Source organism: Thunnus maccoyii, chromosome 7, assembly GCF_910596095.1.
Source record: "Thunnus maccoyii chromosome 7, fThuMac1.1, whole genome shotgun sequence".
NCBI lineage: Eukaryota > Metazoa > Chordata > Actinopteri > Scombriformes > Scombridae > Thunnus > Thunnus maccoyii.
The window spans coordinates 7038501-7063937 of record NC_056539.1 but is presented as its reverse complement, the minus strand read 5'-3'; the positions used below and the strand labels follow the sequence as shown (position 1 = coordinate 7063937).

The 25437-nt window shown below is 37.8% G+C and overlaps 1 protein-coding gene across 2 annotated transcripts; it reads right to left on the bottom strand.

The window, feature by feature from the left end:
* Positions 1–1742: 1742 nt before the first annotated feature.
* tprg1 (tumor protein p63 regulated 1) lies at positions 1743–22255 on the bottom strand. 2 transcript variants are annotated; one of them, XM_042417533.1, is made up of 6 exons: positions 22099–22255; positions 21648–21875; positions 20153–20244; positions 15917–16093; positions 4965–5118; positions 1743–2840 (listed from the first exon to the last, which is right to left on the bottom strand). In XM_042417533.1, exons 2-6 carry the CDS (start codon positions 21858–21860, stop codon positions 2646–2648), a joined length of 831 nt encoding a protein of 276 aa, XP_042273467.1. In that variant the 5' UTR covers positions 21861–21875; positions 22099–22255; the 3' UTR covers positions 1743–2645. The 2 variants fall into 2 exon arrangements, with proteins under 2 accessions (XP_042273467.1, XP_042273466.1); XM_042417532.1 differs by having other exon boundaries at positions 21648–21878; positions 22099–22253.
* Between the last annotated feature and the right edge of the window lie 3182 nt (positions 22256–25437).

Here is a 25437-nt window from a genome sequence, read left to right as displayed (position 1 = left end):
CCTCTTTAGATCAAAACACAGATACTCACTGTGAATTTGTGGAAGTTATGTCCATTAATAAATTATATACAGTATATCAAACTGCTGTACCAGCATCTCCACCCATCCTGTCCCAGTGGTGAATCTTAAGTATAGAGTGTACATGCAACGTTGAGAGCAAATCCGGGCTGAACATAATGATCTCTAATGCAAAAAAAAGAGCATTTGAGGACAGAGGTGGATCATACAACACACCCATGCTCCATTCTGTCTCCTGCACGCACATCTGCACACACAGCGGCCCATATTTATCCTATATCCTGGCATTAAGAACAAGTCACATCACATTTAGATGTCAGCCAAGTGAAGTGATGCTCGTAACTGTTACGAAAATAAAGGTTGACAGAAAACAAGAGAAGAGGAGAGACTGAAGCTCTGTTAAAATTCAATTCAAACAGGAGACAACATGCAATCTGCATCATCTGAACAGCAATGTAATCACAAACATTGCATCTTACATATTCATTATTTCAAATGACTTGTGACATGACAGCCATTGAAGCATTCATCGTCATGCTGCTGCTGAATATTGTTGCTAACCGCCTTACCTGCAGCTAAGATAAAGTCACAACAATGAAAGAATAAAATGATTACAGGTACAAATGTGATCCATGGAAACCAAACAAAATAAATACACTTGCTTAAGAAGCAGTAGATATTCTTAAATCATGTCTTTGAATCATCAAGTGACCCGAATGTAAAACTCTACTGAAGTTTTCTTTGGGTGTTGGGCCACATAACTTCATGAATGCTTATTTATCTGGCAGTTAATCCTGTTTTCTGAACATCTTTTACAACTTGAAGAGCAGAAATATGGATGAGGTGCTTCGCTCCGGGCCAGAGCAGTGCTTGATCCAGGATTAGAGACACGTCCTCATTCTGGGAGGAAACATGTTAACCCCTTCAGACCCTAAGGTTATGATACACGATACTAAAGGTGCTGAACTTAACCATATACTTTACCTTGTGGAATAACAGCTGCACAACAGTCACTACTTAACCTCGTTTCCTGATAAGATTGCCTAAAGAGAGACTAAATACTGCTGGCTTAGTTTGTCTTTATTCACTTGTATTTGTCACTCAGGCATGGATGTGTAATTTATGAACAAAACTGTATTTTAGCAGTGTGCCATTTCACTTTTGAAGATTTAAAATTATAATCCTGAAGATTCTTATGAAATCAAACCTTTATTTGATACTATTTACATTCACATTCTGTAATTTCCTCTTTATATAGTAATTTACATTGTTAGTGGCAGAGCCTGCCATTTCCCTGTGGGATTCACGCTGCCTTCACATGCACGAAGGATTCAAAGACAATGATACAGCATGTAATCCAGTGTTAACAACATCTCATTAATATCAGCCTCACTGTTTACTGTTAACTTTCCTACAAAGCTGTATTAAGTTACTGTAAACCCAACTTTTCCTACTGCTGCTGCTTCACATTCAAAGCGTTCAACTGGTGAAACACAAATGTGATGTATTTATCAGGGAGGTCAGCACTATCTGTGAGATCATCAAAAATGGGTCTACAAACAAGACATGGTCATTTTGGGCATCTTTTGACAGTGGATTAATTCTTATTAGGAATAAGGGAACAAGAAGGTGCATCTTCAGTAGCTGTCAGAACCCAATTCTGCTGTTGTGTGGAGAACTACTTGTACCGAGTGCAGCATGAATTCAGATCAAGATTACAAGAATTATCAACTGATATCTTTATTAAAACAACTTGTTTGTTTGGTCGCACTGTAAACATATACCAGTTTCCTCTTTTGTATATTCTGACAATAACTTCTCAAGGAGTGTTTGCTGTAGTATTATTCTGTACTAGTTGTTACCACCAGTAACCACAGGTTCTGCCAAACAAACCAGGACTGAAAACTTAAATCTGTCATAATATTATTCGGAACTACAACAATAACAGGACTTTACAAGTTAAAAGTTGCATGAAAAGTCTGTCTGTGTATCTTATACCACTTAAATGAAAAGAAAACACTAGCCTATAGTTTTTGTCAGTGGCAGACTCACAAGACAAACAATGGCACCAAACAAGGCTGTGCGTCACACGGTAAACACACAAATCAAGGGGAAATTCCAACACTGTATGCACTGCAAAAATACACTATGAATGATAAACTGACAAATGTTCCTCCATGCTCCAGTGAATCTCTGAGGGGCTGAATGGCATGGGAATGAGCTTTTAACAGAGACACTGGGGGAGGAAGAAAGGAGTCCCATTGCGAAAGAGTTGAATTACCATATCACTGAGGAGCAAATACAAAGCTCCTTGAGAACAGCGGGGGATCCATCATCCAGTCAAGAGCGGTGTTGAAACGTGGATATTTCTGAGCACTCAGACACCACACACTGGTAATAAGCGGTGGAGGAGATCACACTGTTGTTTAAACCTCATACAACACATTCTGAGAATTCAGCCGTCAGTGTGAAACAAAGCGCAAACCTGAATAAAGAAATCTTTGGTCAATTCTTGTGAAATTGTATGAACTCTCTGTAAACATACTGATCAACATAAACTCTGGATTTATAAATCATCTGCAAACAATTTCATGCAAAAAAGCTAAACTATATTAATGTTAAAGAGTTTAGAAGCCAATGTTTCCTCGAGCCATGCAGTAGCCCAGTTTGTTCTGATTCCCGAAGAAAGACATGAGGCCCACGTACGCCTCAACGAGGATGGGCTGATTCAGGACCAGGACACCGTTGGCCTTTCCAGGGACCGGTTTCATGGTGTGGGCTTTCTGCGCTGTATCTTTGAGCTGCTCGCGGAATTTCTCGATCTGTGGACAAGAGGGCCGGAAATATATCAGAAAACACATTTATTTCCTGTTCCCACCTCACTTTTGCTGGGTCGCAGAACGCAGGAGGTTCTGAGAGTTCATGTGCTGCGATTCAAGAAAGTCATATTTTATTTTAGGATGGTTGAATCTCATTTTTTCTTATACAACATAAACAATCTTAATAATAATAATCAAGCATTCATTCATCAAATTATTAGACATGTGTCAAGGTAACAGTTTGTGATCTTTCTTTCTTTAGATTCAATCTATTTTCAGCTTGAGCTGACAAGAAACAAATCTGAAATGTGATTGCAAGATTATCACATCCAGATATTTATTAAGACAAACCTGGATAGATGGGGACTGTGAACCACAACGTCCCAGTTTGAATCTTGGGGAACATAAATATCTCCACCAAATATCATGACAATCAATCCAATAGTTTTCAAATTATTTCATTAAAAGGCAAAAATGTCAACTTGTTTGTGGCCTGTAGAGGTAAAGTCAGAGAATCACCACAGTCAGTAGGATGGGAACCATGTACAAAATCTCATGGCAGTCCACATCATAGTTGTTGATCCGGAGTAACAGATCATGGATCTGTGTGAACCTCTATCTGCGTGTGTGTGTGTGTGTCTTACAACTTCCTCACCATCAGGTATGAAGAGGCAAAAGACTTCTTGTCTTATTAACTCCCTAATTGTACTGAATTAAATTACATGTTTCTGCACCATTATCTTGAATTTATATAGTCTTTTTTAGTAGTTTTAAAGTCAGACAGTTTTGTCAATAAACCTTGAAAAGTCATTTTTGCTTACCTCCACTGACAGATTTATTTGTTTAATATCAGTAAAAAATTTCTCTAGATTACATTATTTAACATTTCTGATCAACACTAAACCATAATTTATAGCTTAAGAGGAAATAAGCTGAGGTCAGGGGTCAAATCCAAGTTACCCATCTGCTATGATCACCAAACTGTCTACAGTGAGGATATTCTTGTCCAACGAGGCACATTTCTCAGTGACATATCATACTGACGTCTAAGATTGCATTACATTCTTCATAAATGTACTTCCAGGTCTTTGCACACCAGTTCTGAGTCTGTCAGGCTCTAATTTGACAAAGTATGCATCAGTTGCCAGTCAACATTTGTGTGTAGTCATTTAAATGTTTATAATTCCATCCTCTCTCTTGCTCTGCATGATAGCAAAACATGACTAGGATATTACGAAATAAATCTTCATGTGACACTGAGCTATCCTCATTGCTCAGTACAAGCTTGCGCCATTCTTTTCTCTTCCTGATGCTGAGTTGTCTGCTGTAATTACTCATGAAACATCATGTTGATGTTGAAATTCTTGTATTAGTTTTGGAAACACGTTATGCATTAGTGTTTTGATTTTGAAACTGTATATTTGTCAGCACAAGTGGTCCAAAGCTAAAACCTGAAAGAAATTTGAAAGCTGGTTTTATATATTTTTATTAAATATCTGGCAAGTAAATATGTGTAATTTCTGAGTGTACATGTCAAAAATGACACATGAATGACCTGACACCTAATTCCGGTAAGTCATTTCTCCATGTGATGACTTATTTGCCCACGCCATGACTCTCACCGCACTGTTGTTTTATTATGTGGTAATAGTTTAATGTCTTTGTGACTCAGCAGAGCACATATCTCCACCTGGATTGTGGAAAGTGACTTATAAAGCAATACATATTTTCTCCTAATGGTACAGAGTCATTAACAGTCCACAGTTCTAGTTTCATTTGCTGAGATGTTTTGAGATATGTGACTCTCCAATTTGTGCCAACTTTCCCTGGAAATAGTACAAATAAAACCTGTTAACGGTCTGTGGATTATTCTGTGTAATCGGGACATTGTTTCTGGAAAGACAGGTTCCTGTTGATTTAATCTGTTTTTTTGATGCTGTGAGCACCACAAATTAAATTCCATTTCCCTAAATGGCAAAAATCTCAGATATATCAAAATGTCTGTGAATAAAACCACAACTATCTGTATGGCTAGATACTAGCAGTAAGTGAGAGGATATGTTGGGGTTTTTTTGTGATTTGGGTGAGCTGAGCCTTTAAACAATGCCATACGCTGCTTTGACTTACATCGCAGAGGGTGGTGAACGAGTCGCTGATGGTCCTCACAGGGTGGGAAGTGAAGGTGATGAAGGGGAGGTCAGTGGCGAAGGGGTTCCACCTGGAGGTAAAGGAGGGCTCTCTCAGCCGGTCCCAGAAGACTCGCACACCCTCCCCTTCTCTCCTAAACACATTAAGACACAGAACACCACAAATGACAACTTGTCTTCCACTGTCAGTGAAGCATCTGACTCAAGCATGTGACAAAACTTCAGATTTCAGAGTTCATGTTGTCATCAGATCAGTTAGAAGACTCACAGCTTTCTGCAAACAAGGTTTTGTTTTGTTCTCCATGGGGAATCATGTACAAAGCATTGAATATAAATACTCTATTTGCCTCTGGCCACATCCAGAATAGCTACATCTTATAGGTTGACAGTTATAAGTGACAGTTTTGTGGCACTGAATCGTTTTTGCCAATAGCATCATGCATGTGAAGTAATGCATTTCTGTTAAACCTGTAATATCTGATTTTTTGGACAGTGGAAACGGTTATGAACACAAAATTGACATATCATCACCTTTTATGTTGATGTGTTGCACTTTTTAGCAAACAGTTGCTTATTTCCACATCCAGCAGTTACGGAGCAACATTATCATCATTCATTTTGGTCTGTTACATTGTTATTATAAAAGTATTGATTATAGTTATACAGGGAATGCTACTCTGCTCTACAAAGCCGAAACACAGTAACTGTATTTTGGGTCGAAATTAATTTGACGGATGTTACCATATAAAAACTCTTATGACATAGAAATGTTTTCTGTGTGTGAAAAGAACATTAGAAACTACAAAACAGGACCAAAGCAAGAGAGATATGTACAGTTAAAGCTAGCTTATATGCTACCTTTAAATCACAAGTCAAAGCTAGCTTTTACTTTTTCCCCAGCAAGTATTTGAAATCTGTAACTGAAAAATATTAATTTTGATTAACTGACATCTTAGTAAATCAGTTTGTTGTCACATAACCAAATGACACAGCAGCTAAATTGATTCACAACAGGGGAGCAAAAAGAGAGCTAAACTAGTAACAGGTAACGTTACATTAGCTTACAAATCCAGCTACCTTGCAAGGTAAGCAGTACTTTACTTTCTACTCAAGCGGAAATCATAAGATAAAGTGTAGTTAAGACACCTTTAAATTGCATATTTAAATGTATTGTAGCTTCATTCATTAAATAATCAGACAAGAGAAGCACACAATTAAGGTACTACAAGGTAGCACAGTGTGCAGCCAGCCTGAAAACTTCAAACCCTTTTTTTCTCAACTTCACTGTTTCTGTTACTGCTTTGTACATTTGTAGGGCACTGGCCATTTGAGTGCAAAAATAAAAATGAATAGCTATCTTCTGATATGGAACAGCTACACCTCCATGGAACATTATTTTTGTTTCATGATTAACATCAGTTCATATTTCCCTAGAGGGGACTACCAGACCCGCTGGCTTCATGGAAACAATAGAACAGTGAAAAAAATGAGGGCAAATTCTAATGTGAGGGCGATCTCATGTTTACCAGGCTTACAGGTAATCTACAGTGTGTTCATCATATTCTCTTTCTTCTGTCTGAAGTCGTTTTAAAGTAAATACCGTAGGTTTTAATGAAAATGCCCTCGGGTCATATCTTTTCTCAGCTTAATGAAACCTCAGAAGGCTCACCTCCAACACTCACAGATCCCATCTTTGAAATGATTCTGGTGTTGATCTACATGCTGTGAAGATCTTTATTATTCTGTACTTACTGTGTGTCCATCAAATGTGATCTAGGGCTTTCGTACCTGTGATATCTGGGAGGAATACTGTATCTTTGTTACTGTTCAAAAGGTGCAGGGTCACAGAAAGTTCAAAACTCCTCTGCATCTCTTTTTAGGCCAATGCTACCCAAACGCACAATTATTTACATAAACCTGAACTAAAATGTATCAGAGATCATAGATTTAGAGGGTGAGAGAATGAGAAAACAGCCTTTGATATAACTGAAGCTCACTAACCAACACCAGAAAAATCAGCAAAATATCACAACCACATCTAGATAGCATTTAAACCATGTGAATATTTAAACGATATAAATAAATGATCAAAATAAAATAAAACTCTCACATATATATAAATATATATGTATATATATGCAATGTTTTTCATCAGCCTTGGCATTAATTCTACAGTCTCTGAACTCTACTGGAGGGATGAACACCATTCTTCCACAAGATATTCCCTCATTTGGTGTTTTGATGATGGTGGAGGAGAGCGCTGTCTAACACGTCAGTCCAAAATCTCCCATGGGTGTTCAACTGGGTTGAGATCTGGTGACTGTGAAGGCCATAGCATGTGATTCACATCATTTACATACTCATCAAACCATTATACAAATAGAGCTGAGACATTAGTTGATGAATCAGTTTGTTGATCCACAGAAAAATAATCTACCCGAAACAACTAAATAAATAATCATAAACAAGCATTTTTAAAAAATCATGTGATAAACATTATGACAATTTTCTGACTTGTATAGACCGAAATATTCATTGATCAATCAAGAAAGTAATCAGAACAATAATTGATACTGAGTATTTTGCAGCCTTTTATATGAAGATCTCTGCTGGTTGGATGTGCTGGAGAATAATGATGTGTGCATGTCTGCACTAATTCTCAGTGAAGATGCTTTCAAACAAAGGAAAAGCAATGTTAGGATCATATATAATTAAATTCTCAGGCCTAACAGGTCTTTGTGAATCTAGAATGATTTTTAACAAAACTAAATGACAATCAGGCATTTATAATTACTTTCCCTTTTTTCCCTTGCCAGATGATCATTGCCTTTTTTTCTTTTTGTTTTTTTAACAAAGCAGGTAAACAGCTTCTGATTCAAAACAGTAGCTAGAAAAACCTGCAGTGACAGGTTTGACTTCTCAGTCAGACATAATTACTTTACATTCATAGAACAACACAGAGAATCCTGTTACAGTAGTTTATTATAATAGTCAGCTGTTATTTCAATAATCGATTAATTAGTGGTCCAAGTACCAACTGTTCTGGAACCCTATTGTTTTTGCTGTATTTTTTTAAAATTATTATTATTAATTTACTGCCAAATTTCATAAAAAACATGTAAAACCAGCTCTATGGCATGAACTTTTCAAGGTGCAAAGGTTACATTTGCAGGACAGAGGCTGGGGAGATCTGGTTGTTTTAGTCATTTTTGAGTAGAAATGCCAAACCTTCCATGAAACAAGCATTTTGAAAAAGTCATCTGGAGCTCAACGTGTGTGCGCTAATTCATAATGAAGATGCTTTCAATCAAATGAAAAGCAATGTTAGGATTATATATGATTAAATTCTTCTTCTTTCTTTTTCTAGCCAGCTGATTGTCAGAGGGAAATACTGATGTACATGCATTTTTGTGAGAGCATTCAATCAGCGGTTGAATTTAAACATTTCAACAACATGAGCACTTGTCAAAACAAAAGCCACATTCAGTGGATTCAGACTTTTCATCAGATTTGTAAGTAGTGGGATCATATTCCTGATGTTTCTTTCCTTGGAAATCAAGGCGTTTTCTCCTTTTCATACAAGCAATGCCCATACCGCACCCTCTTACAAACCCTGATTCAATATCAGAGATGCCTATCAAGATTTCATCATTTCCTCAGGCAAGGTGCATTGTTGAAACATTTGTGCCATATGTTATGTTATGCAATTCATTTGCTTGCAAGATACCTTTAACATCACGCTTCAGACACCACAGATCCATCTTTGCTGCCTTTGTAACTTCTGTACTTGATGTGTGGATACACAAACACTTGGGTATATTTAGTGCTCAATATGTGCTGCTGTGTGTGTAGACATTGAGGAGAGCTTTCAAGAGGCAACTTGCAAAAACATTTAACACATAAAAATTGTGCAAACACTGCTCATAAACTGTAGCTTGTTATGGCAATTAAATAATCAGTTATTGTGATTCTGTCAGCAGCTCTAACAACTGATGGTGGCATTAGAAGTCTGACTTAATTGAATAAAAATGTAACAATTCAAAGTTTTATCTTCAATATATCAGCTGAGTTTCATGAAAAAAAAAAGGTTAAAAAAAAAGATGAATAAATCAGGATGCAAGCGATTTCCCAAGAGTGTGCTGATTTCCTTAATGATCTGTCACGCTGATGTGTTCACTTTACCACATACCTTGTGCAAGAGCATTTCCTGTGCACCAGAATCAAACACCTGAGGCTAAACAATAGTGGTATAGCTGTTGATATGTCACAGTCCCAGGGAGGGGCTGCATCATAATGCAATCATCTAGCCCTGTTTACACAAGTGCTTTCAAAATGACAATGCTGCTGCTGAACATTTGTGCCTCCTCTACAGCAAATGTTGTGCAGGGAGAAAAGGGGGAGGGAAGAAAAAAAAAAAAAACCCTCACTGTACAAAAGCAAAGCCTAGGCTAAAAGACTGATTATATTTCAGCAAAAGCGAGTGAGCATGGGGGGTTACGTTTGTACACATTGCCCTTTGTAAGAGCACTGAGCTATTGCCCTGGTATAAATGGGGATATAAAAAAGCTTTGGCGAATTCCACAGGTAAGCTATCACTGGGAGAGGGACCAGCCCAAACAGGCAGAGCAGGGCTGGGCTTTCCACCCAGAGGCCTTGGAAGTCTTCACTGTGTTTATGTGGCAGAGCTGGGGTTTGGACTTTCACTGCGCCTCATTTCCATGCAGTCACGAAAACAGCAAAAGCAGGCTACACCTGTGTTATGTCATTCATAAGTTTCTCAGGGTGACAATGTTTATGTCAATGGAAGTTTCAAAAAACACGCTTACAGATACCTCAAGGAGGAAAGTGAGGAAATCCACCCTCTACTGACCTTCACAGTGGAGTCCCACTTAATCCACGCTGTTTACACAAAACGCACACATGCAGAAGAGAAACACTGTATTCTGAGCTTTAGGGCAAGTGACGAAAAATTCCTCCCTGGGCTTTCAAGCGCTTTGGACTCATAAGTCAACACACAAGATAAATATCAAGCCCAGCTCCAGTTGTCATGGCAAGTGTCCCACATTGTCTCAGAGCGAACAAACAAATCTGCTCTGATTGCTCAATAGAGCCTGCAGGTTTGTCAGCCATCCATATGTATCCATCCAACAAGCCACTCTGAGATTTCATTCAACCTATGAGAGGACTAAAAAGAGAAAGAGAAAGAGAGGAATGGTGGCAAAAACAAAAGAAGAGACAAAGAAATGAGCTCAACTGTTATATTATAAGTCCCTCAAGGATTTTTTTTGTGATTGTTGTGATCAAATATGCTTGATTTTGCAGTGGCTTTTCTCAAAAAATGTGATGCAATTTGGTAAGTTTTATGTGATTTTTTGCAATGATCGGTAGCCTTATTCTCATGATAAGACCACATTTCCCGTAAACCCCATCACTTCCTGTTTTGCTCTTTTTTCCAGTCAACCAACATGGGTTTTGTTTTGATAATGAGATAAGAGGTTGAAGAGCTAAATGTAAATGAGGAGTTATTTTTGTTTGGAAAGGCTACTTTGTATCGTAATGCCTTCAGCAGAACTCCCCTGAATCCGACCCAGTTGCACACAATATCAATATAAAATAAAGGATATCGATGGACTCGTTTCATTTGTCTTTCATTCTCATCGCAAAGTATGGACATTAAATTTGATATATTGATTGCAAAATCTTCCCAGTAGCACCTTCAATGCGGAGAAAATTGCAAAATCGCAAGCCCCGGAAATGTTGCAGAGATTGGTTGAATTTGCATTAATTACTGCGATCTTAAGATTGCGATTTCCTGGAGGGACTGTATTATACTGCAATTTCCCTAGAATATTCCAGACTCAAAGGGATATTTAAACTGTTATGATAAAACTGGCCATACAGCCTCTGAAGCCTAGAACTTACAGCCATGTTATATGTCAAGATGCAAAAGCTGTGATATCGTAGCTGCAGGCTGCTGGCAAAAGATATTTCCACCTTGAAAAAGCTGAAAGCTGCTCTCAAGGTGTATGAATTTAGAGCAGAATGCCCAAAACATTACATATCTATTGGTGTTTATTAATTCATACTGTACATCCTGGGAGCAGCCTGTGTGCAGATGATGCTCTTGAGCTGTGCTTTGGTTCTTTTGGAAATGTGAGTGTTTTCATTCTGCTTGGTTTTGGAGTTATGCTACAGGTACAACCACAATATCTGCCAATAACATGTTCCAGTTATATAAAGGATTCAGTTGAGAAATTTTAAATGAATGAACAAGGAAACAAATTTTAAAAAAACAAGTTCCTCCTCTATTAGCATATACTGCATTGGTCTGCAGTTGATGTAGCATAATGTGGCATCTTCTTACCTGCAGGTACTAACCGTGATACTTCCAGACAATAATACATTATTTTTGAGTACAGATAACATGGTTGTTTTAAACTTTTATATTTCACTTATTTTTACACATGAATTCTAAGTGACTACAGTTGTATAATCTCTCCTGTGATTCTGCAGGGAGCTTTCTGAAGTTTAAAAAAATAACCATGATGTTGTCATAGTGATGTCATCAGGCTTATTTTGGCTTGGGCTTGAGACTCAGACAGTTCTGAGGCAGGGGTTGTTTATTGAGAGATGCTTCTGGGAAATGTAGAATTCAGTGTTTTTGGACTTAAATCCACACTAGAAACTAAAAGTCAGCATCTCTTAACCTCTATTGCTCAGATTTTTATCTTTATATTTTTTAGTCTGTCTCTTGTGAGCCCTTTGACTTTAGGAAAGTGTAATATTAAATTGCTGGAGTAATCCTTTAAACTGTCTTCAACTTTCAGCCATGCAAGCTCAGTATGCATTTTTTCTATACTTGATCTTAGTGAACACTGAAGCGCTAGTCATGCTGCTCGGTTCTGCTTTAATTGAAGCTTGTCCAGCTCTTTTGTATAGCACTGGACCAGATTACTGAGCAGTTATCATGATGAGACAGTATCTTTCCTTTTATAACCTGCAAGGTACAACTTTTTTTGTAATTTATTTATTGAAGTTTGCATATCAAGGGTGACCCCAAAAAGTTTAACCTGATTGACCTGGGCCCTCATTAAAATACTGAGCTTTAACATCCTTCAGCTGTGCTTTTTAGTGAAGTTTGCATGGTTTGATTTGGTTGTGGATTACAAACAAGACTGTCAGTGATCATTTAAAGACGCAGAATGTGCTTTCGTAACATTTTAAGCACATATGTCAGCATTCAGCTTGCCTGCTTCACATTACAACAGCTGTGTCAGTTTAAATGATCTGATGAGGCATCCTGCTGTTCATTATGCTGATGAAATCTTAAGTGGCTCATATGTACTGACTGCCCTCTGCTGTTTGAATGCGTAAGCTGCTCTTGTTTGTGCAGGTGTGGTTGAAAAGATTGCAGAATGAGAGGATCGTAATTTAATCAGGTCTGCCTGATGAAAGACTGACTCAAACTACAGATTGTGCACCTTATGCAATGTTAGTTTGCTCACAAGTGTCTCAGCTGTATCTTAAAACCACTGTGAAAAATAATCCCACTAGTGACAGCATAAGAACTGACAGCATGAGGGAGACATTCTAGTTAATAAAACTGATTAAAGTAGTTAAAGGTGGGGGATAAATAAAGCATCATTCCCTCTGAGGCCTTATCTTAAAACACACATCTGATCAGATGAGAAACAGCAATGCAGATCTGGGATTATTTTCAACCTTCATAAACATATATATATATATATATATATATATATATATATATTTTTTACAACAGTTACTGAGGCAACCTCTAGTGGGGCTTCTTTAAACCTCCACACCCAACTCTCTCAGACAGGAATAAAAAAATGGATGATGTGCTGGTGTAATTAGTTTGTCTAGACAGTTTGGAAAGAAGGCACTTAAAACACATCCTTCCCCACAGATGCTGAATATACTTTGCTTTTTCTTCATGGGCGCACCTGGAGATTGTGCGATGAAAACAAAATCATCATGACTAAAAATACAGACCCTCCCTTGACACTTTCTCCTGGCATCATCAAGGTTTTGGGAGGATGATGGAGCACACATGAGTGTACTGACGCCAAATAAGTTGCTCCATAGTGGGAGTTTGGTATTCTTTGTTCTGAAGCTAATGGCCTGGGAACACTGGTGTCAAAAGTTCATGAAAGCGTTTTCAGTCTCAATTTTGTAAGTTTAATTCTATTATTTCCATGACAAAAAAATGCACTACCAATAGTTGTGGTGACCTGCAATGTCTCCTCAAACACTAAACAATTGTTGCAAGAAATTACTGTAAAATAAGTTGAAAAAAAAATCTACAACCAAGGGATTATGTGTATGACCTCTATCAGTGTTGCTATAGTATTTGCAGCAATGACTTACAGTAGTGAATGTGATCATATCATCATCCATGACAACAGCAAACAGATTGAAGAAATGTGATGTGGCCTGTTCCTGCCCTGAAATATCTCTAGCAAGGGCGCACACTGACATCAAGTGGTTGGATGACAACTGTCAACAGTCAAATCAGGCTGCAGTTGTCTTGCACTCTTGAATATGAACACTGATGTGTCAAGAGTACAGGTCGACCGTCATTAGTGTGACAGTAAGCTAATATGCAGCTGAATTATATTGTGTATTGATGAGGAGAAATTGAGACTTCTTTATTCACATGAGCATGTATTTAGTTATATTAATTTTCAAGCAGTGGGAAAATGTGTTGTGGGAAAAAAAAATATTGTTATATAATGGTATGAGATTTTTGATATATTCAAACTGAAGAAGCCTTTTCTTCTTTTTCACTGCAGCCTGTCAAGTGTTAGTTTACGATTGTAAAGTAAATTAAACCACTGAACTCATCTCTCAGGTCATTGTTTAGGTTTTCCGGCCTGTAACTTTACTGTTCTGGTTCACTCACATCACTCTCATTAGGGAACTGTTTCAGTAAAAAAAGATCCAAAAACCCACTGTACACTACCTGCCCAGCATCAAACAACAGACAGACAAAGTTAGCAACTAGCTGGAGAGGACAGAAAGTATCTAAGGGCTAAGAAGCTACATATTTCCCTCAGGAGTTCGTGGAGACTAAAAAAGAGCTACGAAAGTGAATGTTGGACTTACAGTCATTTGGTGACGCAACAACATATGAATGCTAATGTTGCTCCATATTTGCTGGATGTGTAAATAAGAAACTGTTTGTCGCTGTATTTTTAACTTTTTTTTTCTTCCCCCAAGTAGCTAAAACCTCTGCCAGGAGGCGATTAGCTTAGTTTAGCATAAAGTCTCGAAGCTGGAGGAAACAGTTAGCTTGTTAGCCCCTCTAAATACTATTTGGCAGGGTTCTGCAAAATTTTGCAGAGAGTTAAGTGCTGGAACTATTTCTTTGTGACCAACGACCGGGCACAGTGACCTCGCCTTTAAGCTAAACTAAGCTAAGCTTATCACCATCTGGCTAAACTCCATACACATATGTATAGACATGACAGTGGTATCCAAATTCTCACCTACTTCTCAGCTAGCCAGCAAAAAAAAGTCAAACAAAAAAATGTCAAACAATTCCTTTAAACTAGTCCTGAAATGACAGAAGGCTTCTTCCATCATTAATGAATGTAACATTAACATAGCAGCTGAATAATATCCTCAATCTGACTTTTACTACTTTTCTCATTGATTTGTGATGGTGAGACAAAGTTTCATGAACTGTTACAGAGATAGGGAGGACTCATTTTCACACATACATGTACCCTACTCTAGATTACTTTCTGCCAAAAATAAGACAGAACGAGCTAGACGAAAAAAGAAGACACTTCCTGAGGGAGAGACAGAGAGGAAGACAGTGAGTAAGAGGGAAAGAGCACGGCGAAGATGAAGACAGAAAGAGGAAATATTTGAGGCTCGAGTCTTTCTTATTTGAAATCGTCTCTTTACTGTCTGACTCCCGGGTGGCTTTCATGAGCGTTTTATGTATAATTTAACGTAATGTGCAGAGATAAAGCCTCGAATAAAGGCCGCACTCTCTAAGCTCTTCACAGCACATTACATTTTATTCACCAAATTAGTTTTAGTTGGTTTGGTATCCCCTGAGCCGTCTTTAAAAGGTTTAGATGAAAGGACTACATTAATTTTGCCACTAATCAGTTAAGTGACAGCTCCAAGTGACAGCTATGCACTCCTTACCCCAAAAAAACTCTCCGCACACTCGTCTCTCCGCCATGCCTGTTTCAGCCGTGACAACCCTGCACAGATCCTCTGCATGCATCCCCCTCACCACACAGCCTTCTGCCCGCTGACCTCAGCTTCATGTTACTGTTTTCACTGACAAGTCATATCATCTTTTATACTTTTCAGTAAATCATGCATACTCTTGTGATCTTTGGAACACATTAAAAAAAAGCTGCATATTACATTTTTAAATTTCCCATTAAATTTGCTGCATAAACAAAGTGTTGTATATTACTTTAAAATGAGTTATCAAATGTTCATGTACTTGCAAAAAATGTGACTAAGCATATTTAGTGGCAAAACTTAATGGTTAATCAGAAGGCAAAAGGGATTTTTTTTTTCACAGGAGATTTTGCTTTTGTGAAACAAATTAGAGAAGGAAGCAGATAATTACGGCTAATATTTGTAATTCTCCAAGTAGAGTTTTTATTTCTAATTAGCAACTAAACCTTACAAAGACTTATTTTAAAGTAGACTTAATGAAAATTACTAAAAATGAGACAGGATACCACAGAGACAGTTTCAACAAAGCTTTCTCTAGAACTCACATGTCAAAATCTCTATTAAGTTTAAGTGTCAGAAGTTTCCTGGTTATCATTTTCCAGCACAAACTATAAGACGTTAACCTCAGAAGTGCAGTTTTAATGGATAGAAGGTAGAAGTTTCCCACTGAAGGATCAGTAAAGGGTTCATGAGGAGACTTACTGAAGCAAGGAGCGCTTTGGGAAACTGAAGGTGCCGTGAGCGATGCGATCCACAAAGTTCAGTGGGATCCTCTGGATTTGCTCACAGTTGAACATGAGAAAGTCGTACTTGAGGACCAGGAGAGAGTTGTCTGTGATGAGAACGAGACGCTCCTTTTCATTGTTCCAGTGATCCACCCTGAAGCAACCAGAGAGATGTGTGAGACCTATTAGTTTGTCTTTTACACTATTACTACATTCTTTACAAAGGTTTCTTCATTATAGACAGTAGTACAGAACTTATCTGCTCAGATGTTGACTGTTTTACACATTTTATATTAACATAAGTACAACAAGGGAAGGTGGGTCCATTATTGTGGAGGTGAAAAAGATACCTTTTCTACATGTGTGTCATGTCTGATCTCTTTGACCCCTTTATGTCAGTATGTATACAGCGTGTAAGGGGTATAAGTGGTTATAACCCTTTCAACCAAAGTGTGATTTTTTTTTCTTTGTTTTTATATGAATAAGTTTTAGAGGTAAATTTACAAGAAAAAAAACAACAATTACAGGAAATTTTGATAGACAAACATTATTTGGTGTAGCATAAATATGTTTTTTCTGCCCTCCTATTCTATTAATCATCTATCCCAGTGGTTCCGAAGGTCCACTAAGGGATCCCACAATAAATCCAAGGTCACACCAGACCCTAGACTGTGTATAAATAGTCTATGCACAAGAAGATTAAAACTAATTAGAAAATAAAACATATTTCTGTAACAACAAATTACGTTTGTTTTTTTCTAATTTTTACTGTTTTGTTATACTGGATACTCTAACTTCTTCAGGCCTACAAATGAAACATCTATGAAAGAAAAATCCCTCTTTGGACCTTTGAACTACTCACAGCACATGTCCACACTAAAAGGCATAACCTGTGACGAGGGCTCCAAAATAGATGTGTGTTGTTTTAAGGGGTCACAAGCCAAAAAGGTTGGGACCACTCAGGTGCTGTAGAGAGTTACTTTCACTATGTGTATTTGAGTCTTTATTTGAAGTGCAGTTTGGATGTTAGTAATACAAAAAACATGTATAGCAAAGCTGCTCCATTATGTACTGTAAAAGCTTCACAATTCCCCAAAATGCCCTTGGCAAAGATCATACAATATGCATGCAAGCATTTCTAAGTCCCTACATTTTTATCAACAACACCAACAACAACAAAAATCAAAATAACAGAAACACCTTTCAAAGCAAAACAACCCAACGCCTGCTTTCTCTCATGTCCACAAATATGTGTCTTATTAATTGAAGTCATAACAAGCATCATTTCACACAGACTCTCTCCCTCACCACTGCACACACAACTAATTCATGGTGGCATGGATTCTCTTGGAGTGGCTCTCTTTCTTACGGCCCGCTGAGCCGGGTGCACGTGGCCAACTCCAAGTGAAATGCTCTTGATTGCTGCTGGCAGCCGTAGGCCAAAAAAGACAGTTCACTGAACGGCCGAGGCATCAGGGGAAAGGTGTGGGTGAAGAGCTTTGACTGTACTAATGAAATGAGTTAACCTTGACTGGGCAGAGGTGCCGCAGACTGTACAGAGGTGTTACAGAGATCCAGGATCAGACTGCAGGTGGACTGACACGCTGCTGGCGCTCCAGCTTGACACACTGACGCAGTGCAAGTCAGGAAGAACAGTGGTGTAGTGATGCACCTCTGCAGGTCCTTTGGCAGGGTATGTCAAACCTCTGCTTAAAGGAATAGATACATAACTGATTTACTTTCTTGCCGAGAGTTAGATAAAAAAGACTGATGCCATTCTCATGTCTGTTCACTACAGTGTCAGCCGATTAGCCTAGCTTAGCATAAAAATGGGAAGGAGGGGGGAACAGCTAGCCTGGCTCTGTCCAAAAGTAAAAAATACACCTCTATGGTTTGTTTAACTTGTACAAAAAACAACTATTCTTGGCCTAGAGCACAAGACTTCCTGGAGTTTCTGTTGGTTGCCTGTCAACCTTTTTTTTACCTTTGGATGGAGCCAGGCTAGCTGTTTCCCCATTTCCAGTCCTTATGCCAAGCTAAGCTAACCCTGCTAGCTCTAGCTTCATATTTAGCATATCAACATGTGAGTGGTATCAATCTTCTCATCTAACGCTCTGCAAGAAAGCAAATAAGCATATTTCCTTAAATGTTGAACTATTCCTTTAAAAGAACTAGATCACTACTTTTTATTTTCTATATAATTTGTTATATTTATTTCTATTTTTATTTTCTATTTTAATAAAATGATAATCCACTGTTGCTGCAAAGCCACTATTTGGAAAAACACTATTATGCTCTTTTTTTCTTCATTATAAACGCCACCTACTGTATTTTTAAGTAAATTAAAGTGTTTTATGATAAACACCAATTTGGAAATACACAAACCAATGGGAAATAAAAAAGATGACATCAGCCAACAATCCTCAGCAAAGCCAGATTTGAGGAATTTCTTATGCTTTTATGACATTAGTCACTGGCCTCCCTCTGGGAAATTATGCAGCAGCGTCACAGAATCACCATATAATGCACTCTTTCTGTAGCAAGAAATCCTACAGCGGCTTCTGTAGTGACGATAACTGCAGGCCAAATGTAGCACAAACGTTAACGTGTGTTGGACTGCAGAGCTGCATAAGTGGGATGTATTATTCATTCTCACATGGCCAGCCTTTTAAATGTTTCCTGAAAGCTTGTGCAGGAGTGATACAACCTGACATCTGCAAGTGCACTTGGTAAGTGTCCTCCAGTCACTTCATTTTGCTCTACGTTCACGTCAGTTAGATCACTTCCTCTTCCTTGACCTCTGTGATATTCTTTGAGTTTTGTGTTTGATAAGAACATTGATATTTGGGTACAGTATTAATTAATAAGGATTTCTGGATCTGATAATGCTGAGGTATTATGGGCCTGTATTACTGTTATGCTCATATGTGGACAAGCAACCACTCTCGCCCTATGGGCAGTCATACAGTACATGTGTTAATGATGGATTATGAATGAGCAGCACATAATACTGTAAACAGCATTATTGGCATGTGGAAACCTTGTAACTCCAGTTTAAGTAAATGTGGTGTTTTTTAAAATTTAAGATAGATGTGCAGCAGATTAGGACATATTTAACTAATGTATGAACATTCAATAAATGATTGATAATATAACACAGTTATCATCATAGAAAAGATGTTTTCATATTTTATATGAATATAAGATATGAGCAATTTATTTATTTATTGTTATAATTACTAATTATAGTCATTAAAGGTGCAGTGTGTAGAATTTAGTGGCATCTAGCAGAACAGACTCGGCAGAAATGGAATATAATATTCATAAGTATGTTTTAATTGGTGTGTAATTACCTGAAAATAAGAATCATTGTATTTTTGTTACCTTAGCATGAGCCCTTTATATCTACATATGGAGCAGGCACCCTTTCACAGAGCCCACCATGTTGCACCGCCATATTTGTACAGTAGCCCAGAACAGACAAACCAAACACTGGCTCTAGAGAGGGCCTTTTGCGTTTTTCGCAAGTTTTGCAGCCACTGTAGGTTCTCCTACATGCTTGGAAGGGGAGGGTGAGGGGAGTGGTATTCAACGATAATTTAGCTGCAAATAATAGCAAAGAACCACAAGCTAACACTAATGTTAATGACTTGTAGGTTATAGTTAAAACCACTGATGCTAAACTCACTTTAAACAGGGAAATTCTGAAGCTCTAAGTCATTTACAAAGTCATATTTTTAATGGTGTGAGCTGAGTATGGTTATACATACCTCACACTGCAGTTAAATATGAATAAACACGCAGAAAAGTGACTTTTGTTTATAAAGAGTACTACAATATTAAGTCTAATTAAAAAAAAATAGAATTTAACAATTTCTGAAACCATCCCATCTCAAATATTTGTGTTATCAATCATTCATTAACTGTTCATACACCACTTATCACTTATGGATGTTTCATAGGAGAGGTTATAATTGTTGACAAATACATTAATAAACATGTATAAATGTGCTTATATTTGCTTACAACTACATTATAGTGTCCTATAAACAATTTAATCATTATATAATTCTTACAAATGCTAAATTGGGAGGGAGTAAGGTGTTGCCTGAAAAGATAAGATTAACTGTTGATAAATTGGAGATACAAGGTTTTCACTTGGCACAGATTACACTGTATGTCAACACGAAAGAACGTCGTATCATGAACTCACTCTGCCATCAGCCAAACACTGAGAACGCTGCCATCTACTTCTTTATCCACCAGAGCTTCAACGTCTTTGATGGCCTGATTCAGAGTGCCAGGCTGAGGAGACAAGAATGCACGGGTGTCACTTTCTAATTTTCCATTGTGACAATCACAATGTGCGCACAGAAAAGCTTAAGGGGTAATCTTTGAGGCAGATGCGCAGCTGGGACTGGTACTCCAACAAAATGTCAGAGTGTCTGTGTGTCAAACAAAATAACAATAAACAAAAACAGGAAGCCTCGGCATATGAAAATCACTGCAAATGAGTAAAGCTGAGTGTGCATTTTCTGTGTATAAATGTGAGTAACTCAAGTATTTGAAAACACAAGACTACATAGCATCACACTCATTCAGACTTTATTGTCAACAGCTACAAGCATCTTCATTTTCTAATGCAATCCACACTCAAACTGTCACTTCTATAACGTGCAATTCATTCCTTGCACTATGTTTTACTATTTAAATACCAGTATGAAGAACTTGAAAAGATAAAGAGTTCATACTGAGGGCTCATGACGGTCTTACTGTAATCTGAGCCTAGCGCTAAGCCACGCTGGCAACATGGGATGTGTGACTGACTTCCCATGCAAATCCTATTCAACATGTCTGCTATAAACACTACCTTTATGACACTGATAATATTCAGTTTACTGTTGACACAGTGTCACAGAGGTGTTAATTTATTCATAATGGAAAAGTTTGCTTTGGTGTTATTTTACTTGACTGCATTACATGGTAATACAACCTCATACTGTATACAGGAGGTGACACAATAACAAGAAAACCTAAAAATCATATAGAGTAGAGCCCTACTTCTTGTTACTTAACAGCCCACAGATACTGATATATCTGCAATAAGCTAATATTGATATATATATAAATAAACTGATCAATCGGTTTTGCTTTGAATTATAAAAAATGAGTTACATAGTAAAATTAAATACAGTGTATTATACACAGTGTTGTTATATTATTCAGTTCCTTTATGTGAGTAAAAGCAGCTATACCACAATGTGAACATACTCAAGTTACAAGTAAAAGTACTCATCATGCAGTATAGTCTGTTTTTGAGTGTTATTTTTCACAAACTGATCAGATGGTTTGAATTAAAAATCTTAGCTTGAAAAATAATGAATAACTACAGCTGTCAAATAAATGTAGTGGAGAAGAAAGTGGCTACAATTTTTCCCTCTGAATTTTAATGGATTAGAGGTGTAAAGCAGCATAAAATGGAAATATTAAAAGTGAAGTTACTAAGTAGCCACACATTCTGCCACTGATTGCACAGGTGTTTCTCCAGCCCCTGCAACGAGCCAAGATTAGAAAAAGATTAATTTTCATGGATTTCAAACAGACGTTCAAGCTAATGTGACATTTTTAAAACATTTGGGATATTTTTTCATTTCTCCCAACAAATCATAGCAGCACAAGTGTCCTGTTGTCGAGTGTAAAGTCTTTACCCTCAACACGAAGAACCTCTTGGTCTTAAACTTGCCCGGAGATGACTCCCCAGAGATGGCTTCGAGCTGGGTATGGGCCTCTCCGCCCTCCGCTGCCCGCTCCTCAGTGTGCACTGTCGGGGCATCAGGTTGGCGGTGCTCCGGATCTGCGGAAGAGCTGAGCTGATGCTGCTGCTCCTCGCCTGGCGCTCCTGCCTCCTCAGCCTCTGCCATCGCTCTCCACAACACCTACTAAAAAGGATTAACAGCAATCATGTGTAGCTTTTTAGCCATGTAAATAATGCACTTCAGCCAGTTTCTGTCAGTACTTTTACACAACCACAGACAGCAAGTTAATCTTTCCCTCCAGTGATTTCTCCAGCATCGAAACTTAAGTCGCTGTACATATAATATACTCTCGAAAGGGTAAATCACTGTGGGTGAGTGATAGTGATAAAGAAGATTTACTTACAACTAATTATCGCGTCCGTAAAATGTGTTGAAAGATAGATAGAGAGGTGGCAGCAACAGGTGCATACTTCCTTGTTCCGTGTCGTACATTTGTTTTAAGGGGCGTTGACTGCAGCAACAGGGCAAAGCAGGTTGTACCTCAACTAAACACACGGGCCTTCTCATTGCTCCCACCTGGTTGACAGTGAGACAGGCCACTGGGACTGGTTTTACAGCCTGCTGCACGACCAATTCAGTTTATATGAATTTATGAGTGTTGTAGGATTGGGTATGGATAACAGCTGAATTTACCTGATTTTGTTTTATGTTGGGTGCTTTGTGAGGGTGGACTAACCTGTTAGGGCAAATTCCTAAATAGATCCGCAATTAAACACAATCACTAAAAATGCTGGGTCCAATTTCGCTTTTTGGACTTTTGGTCTCTACTGGGTTGGTTTCTGATGATGCAAGAACAATGATCTTGATAATGGATACCTCCAATACAGAGGTGGCTGGTTTGTTTAACCACCACTGAGTTATTATTCCCCAGTCCTTATTGTGTGTGTTTACATGCAAACTACATCCCGGGTTTGAGTCTTATTCTGGGTTTGATCAAATTCATAATTTGGCGTTTACATGGAACATGAGAAACCTGGTTATTCATACCTATGTGTACATATTTCTTATAGTATCCAGGTGTCTAATCATCTGTGTCCCGATGTGTCTTCATTCCTCAACAATTCCTTTGTCATGTGGCCAGAAATACAACTCTAAATTATGCTAATTTTGTATTTTTTTGTAAATTTTATGTAAATAGGTAATTGTTTGCTAACAAGCTAGCCACAGCAGCTGGTTCTCAACTTGATTTGGAGCACACATGTGGAACACGTGTGTTTTCATTATTTTTTCCAGCTTGAGTATTTCTGATAGAATGTATTGTCTCAATTATTTTGAGGTAACTCACCTCATACAACATGACATTGTAAATGTATGTTTGAACACATAAAATTTTGCACATTGTTCACATATTCTTTGTAGTTATTTTATTATTTCTGTATAGTAAACTACAGATGGTGGAGAAAGTAACACATTTTGTTAAGGGGTAAAATTACACAATCAGATTTGAGTTTAGACTCATTAACAACCACAGACAAATGTTACACAGTAAATTGTTACCAGTTAGGTTGAACATTATCATGTTGCCCTTGCTCAATAATTTAATCTGAACATTTATATTTATCTGAGTCAATGTGTATTTCTTATTTTAATCACTGTTTCATTTGCACAGGATCTAGACTAAAGAGTGATAACTTGGGTTGTATTTTAAGTCTTAGTGAACATAGAGAACGCTTGATGGCTGCCTAGATTAACCTTACAGATTTGTAGACTTGTATGGTCTTGTGCAACACACTATTTATACTGTTTATGAAAGATTTAGCTTGCTTTGATTTCCCTCTCTCAAGCTTATGTTCCTGTCTTGACATCTTTTCCTAAAATACCAGTGAATGGCATTCATGATTCAACTGGACAATAACACAATCAAGCAATTGTGGGATGAACCAGATCATTGAAAGCAAATAAGACTTTTTGCCTCCCACAAATCCTTGAATAGCATCTCCATTTAAACATCAGTCTGCGTGTGAGCTAATGTTTTCTGACATAGCATACTGTAAGGCCACTCATTCCCAATCACAACTCTGTCAGGGAGCTCTTCCAACGCCTTGTTGTAAGTTTAAAACCAATCCAGTTGTAATCTGCAGCCGTCAAAGAAATGTAGACAGATTTCTAAAGGCGTTCTTTCTGCACGGCTGCTTAGCTACTCCCACGGACTGCAGGCTGAGATTTTCATGGTTTTTAGTGTTGTGTGAATGGCCAGTAGCTTTCAGTCCAGATCTCATTTGGGTTTTTGGTCTGCAGTCAAGTAATTACTTCTAATCAATCCAGAGCTTTTTTGCTTCAGTGATGGGTTAATAATGAATTTTCAGAAATTTTCTTCTACTCAAATAGAAGCACCGCTGTAAGAAACTAAAAATTTTTTTAAAATCTCCATGAAATCCACAAATCTCCTTGCTGTTGTTCCTTTATTTGATTCTGTGATGACTGCAAACCAAAAGACCAGAGCATAATTGAATCACAGACCTGGTTGTAGTTTTATGGAAATGTCTCAGCAGGATAGCACCATCGCATTAGATTTCTGCTACTACATGCTTTACGTAAACCAGTGAACTAAGAAAGCCTTTGCCCCGCGATGCATCACATCACCCGGAGAAGCGAGGATAAGAATAATCCATATTGTTGTATCTAGGCCAAGTAATCAACACTGCATAACTGGAAATGTTCACTGTTGCCAAGCTGTGAGCGGTTCAGTTGGTGCTGTATCTCCTTAGCTTTATGCTTCAGTCTCTCCATGCAGTTTTTTGGTGCTCTCCAAAGACATACATGTTTATCACTGATGGGATTTATCATGAATTAATAATAGGTTAAATAATACATGTCATATTTCCGGTGGATGTTTTAGATGAAACAGTGTTGCATGTAGTGCATTATAATGGCATGGTGAGCAGAGCAGCATGTGTTTTCCTTTGTAGCTAAGTGCAGTTAATGTCCATCAGTAACTTAATATTATCTTTCATGTTATAAAGCATATCTCTGTCAGTATTTTAGCTGTGTATGATGTTACAGTTTGCATGTACTCTATGTACATATAAAATAAATGCTCAACAACTGAGTTTCATCAAAAATCAGTACAAAAACCTTTTCCCATAAGCCCCCGATGTTCCAATTGGCACTAAATATTAATTTAAAGCAGCTATAATCCATATTTTTCTAATAACAAAAGATCAAATCACTACATGTAATGTGAGAATGTCGTCCATACAGACAAACTCACAGAGAATTATTCCCACACTCTGCACTTCCCCTCAGCGCTATGAGGCTTTATACAGTGGAAAGCGCTTATAGTGATCACGTCTGTCTGGGTGAAATTGATCACTATAAGCGGATGATTATTATAACCAAATTTTTTTCTTTTTCTTTATTTGTCATGTAGATTACCATCTAATTGATATTTGTATATTTATTACATGAATATTAAGTAATGAAATGGACAGCTTTGTCATTTACTGAATTTAAAATACAGTGCAGCTGTTTCAAATGCTTATTGTTTCGCTGCTGCATCTCGTTGGCTCATTTTGGGCAGTTTTTCACAAGATTCAAGGGGACTATGTTTGTCATTGAGAGAAAATTACTCTTTTTTCCCATCATGATTTAAATGTGCACGCAGCACCAGCCTCAGGTCACCAGCCAGGAACAGACCAGTTACTGTGAGCCAATAATGGTGTTGCAGCCGCTAACTACATAT